At 49.7% G+C, this 1,956-nt stretch overlaps 1 protein-coding gene across 1 annotated transcript; it reads right to left on the reverse strand.

Moving 5' to 3' along the window:
- Positions 1–263: 263 nt before the first annotated feature.
- LOC136544778 (non-specific lipid transfer protein GPI-anchored 5-like) lies at positions 264–1,459 on the reverse strand. The gene is made up of 3 exons (XM_066536836.1): positions 1,004–1,459; positions 788–895; positions 264–527 (listed from the first exon to the last, which is right to left on the reverse strand). Exons 1-3 carry the CDS (start codon positions 1,368–1,370, stop codon positions 391–393), a joined length of 612 nt encoding a protein of 203 aa, XP_066392933.1. The 5' UTR covers positions 1,371–1,459; the 3' UTR covers positions 264–390.
- Positions 1,460–1,956: the final 497 nt, after the last annotated feature.

Genomic DNA, 1,956 nt, shown 5'->3' on the forward strand with positions numbered 1-1,956 from the left:
AACTAGAAACTAGAAAGCCTCAGACCCTCACTGGTCTTCACTGATAGGCCTTGGTAGTAGTCAAATGGCGTAGTAATGTCATTGTTGGTTGCAGTAGATAAGTTTGATGCATTATGATCCTGTAATGGTATCGTTATTATTTTTCCACCATGAAGAATTTTCTTTTATTTTCTAATGGACTATATTTTGCACCGAGGAAAACTTGGTTGATGAGGTAGAACAAAAGAAAACAATACATGCATACATAAACCTGATTACCGAAACAATAATTGTGAATACATATAACTCTCTGTACACAGCGCATGGCGTAGTTAAAATACACTCAGCAAAGACACCAAAACAAAGATGCAATAGATACATGTATAGTCTGACAAAGCACACATCCAGAAATCAAGCATGGAGCAGCGCAACTGCTGCCGAGAGCACGACGACGGCGACGGGAAAAACCGACGTGGCGGCCTTGCCGCCGGTGGTGCTCCCGCCGGAGGATTCCGCGGTCTGGGTCACCTTCGTCCCGGTTCCAGCTGCTGCGTGCATCAAGGGACAAGGAGCCACACACGTAACACGTTAGTTATTAGCTCACCTAACACATCTGCTACTTCCTGCCGTACAATTTTTGAACAGAGAGTCAATGACTTGTATTATAATTTATACATTTATACGTATCCGCCTCACACTCATATACCACTCTTATAACAAATAATGTACAATTCACTCGTACGTATCTGTTGCATGTACAATTTTTGTACAACTACGACTCAGCACTGTACAGTAGAGATACACGTACCAGCGGGAGCAGCTGGCACGGACGCCGCCGCCGCTGTGCTCGCCGGAGTTGTGGACGATGGTGTGGTGGCCAGCGATGTCGGCGACGATGGCACGGGTACCCCGACGGCTGCAAGACAAAGTCGCTCGCCGTTGAATCAACCATGGCAATAATGACAAAGAGAGATCAATCGCAAGGAGCGCAAGGCGGCGCGCGGCCGAGCATCTATATACGTACACTTGCACTCGCTGGGCGGCGGCGTCTTGACGTTGCATGCGCCGGGGAGCTCGAGCGCGCGCGTGCTGTTGACGGTGACGCCGAGCGAGGAGGCGCCGCCGCCGAGCACCGTGCACAGGCACCGCGGGTTGGACGCCACCACGCTGGACAGCGCGGAGCAGCACGACGCCCTGGGCGACGTGCTATTGCCAGATATGTAGCCCAGGCACGGGTACAGGCTCACCATCTCCGTCAAGCAGCTGCCCGACCCCGACGCCGGCGCCGGCGCCGAGGAGGACTGCGCCGCGCCGGGGCCGGCCAGGAGGAGGAGCGCGGCCAGGGGGACGACGGCCAGCGCCAAGCTGCTGCTTGCTCGCGATGAGGCCATTGCGGGAACTCGAACTCCTTTTTTTGTGTCCTGTAAACTGTGATCCTGTCACCTGTGCACGTGTGTGTTGTTTCTTGTTTGTTTGTGCTTTGAGCTGCTTTGGCTGTGGATTGTGGGTAGCTTTTCGTGTGGTTTATATAGGGGTGCATGCCGGTGTTAGATTCGCGGCTTGGGATCGGTGAACTACTCTTCCTACTACTAACAGCGCTATCATCGATGCTCTGGCTGTTGTTAATTCAGCGACATGATCCAAATTCAGAGGTGATCAGTGATGTGTGTACGGAGAATTTATAATTTATATATATATATATATATATATATATATATATATATATATATATATATATATAAACGAAATAGGAAGAGTAGCTAGCTCCACTCCCCTTGATTGGTGGAATCAGGGGTGGGTTGGTAGGTTTGTTGGATATGTGTGACCTGTAGCGAGCTACTTTATGCGCTCTAGAATGGAGCGTGGAAGATGCTTCCCGTCACGTAAGGATGTGCCACGACCGTTTTTTTTAGTCCCTCCTAATAACTAATTTTTTCTATACATTTAGTGTCTCGTAGTTATATTTACACCGATTTA

The sequence above is a fragment of the Miscanthus floridulus genome, chromosome 3 (genome assembly GCF_019320115.1).
Source record: "Miscanthus floridulus cultivar M001 chromosome 3, ASM1932011v1, whole genome shotgun sequence".
In the NCBI taxonomy this organism is placed as follows: domain Eukaryota; kingdom Viridiplantae; phylum Streptophyta; class Magnoliopsida; order Poales; family Poaceae; genus Miscanthus; species Miscanthus floridulus.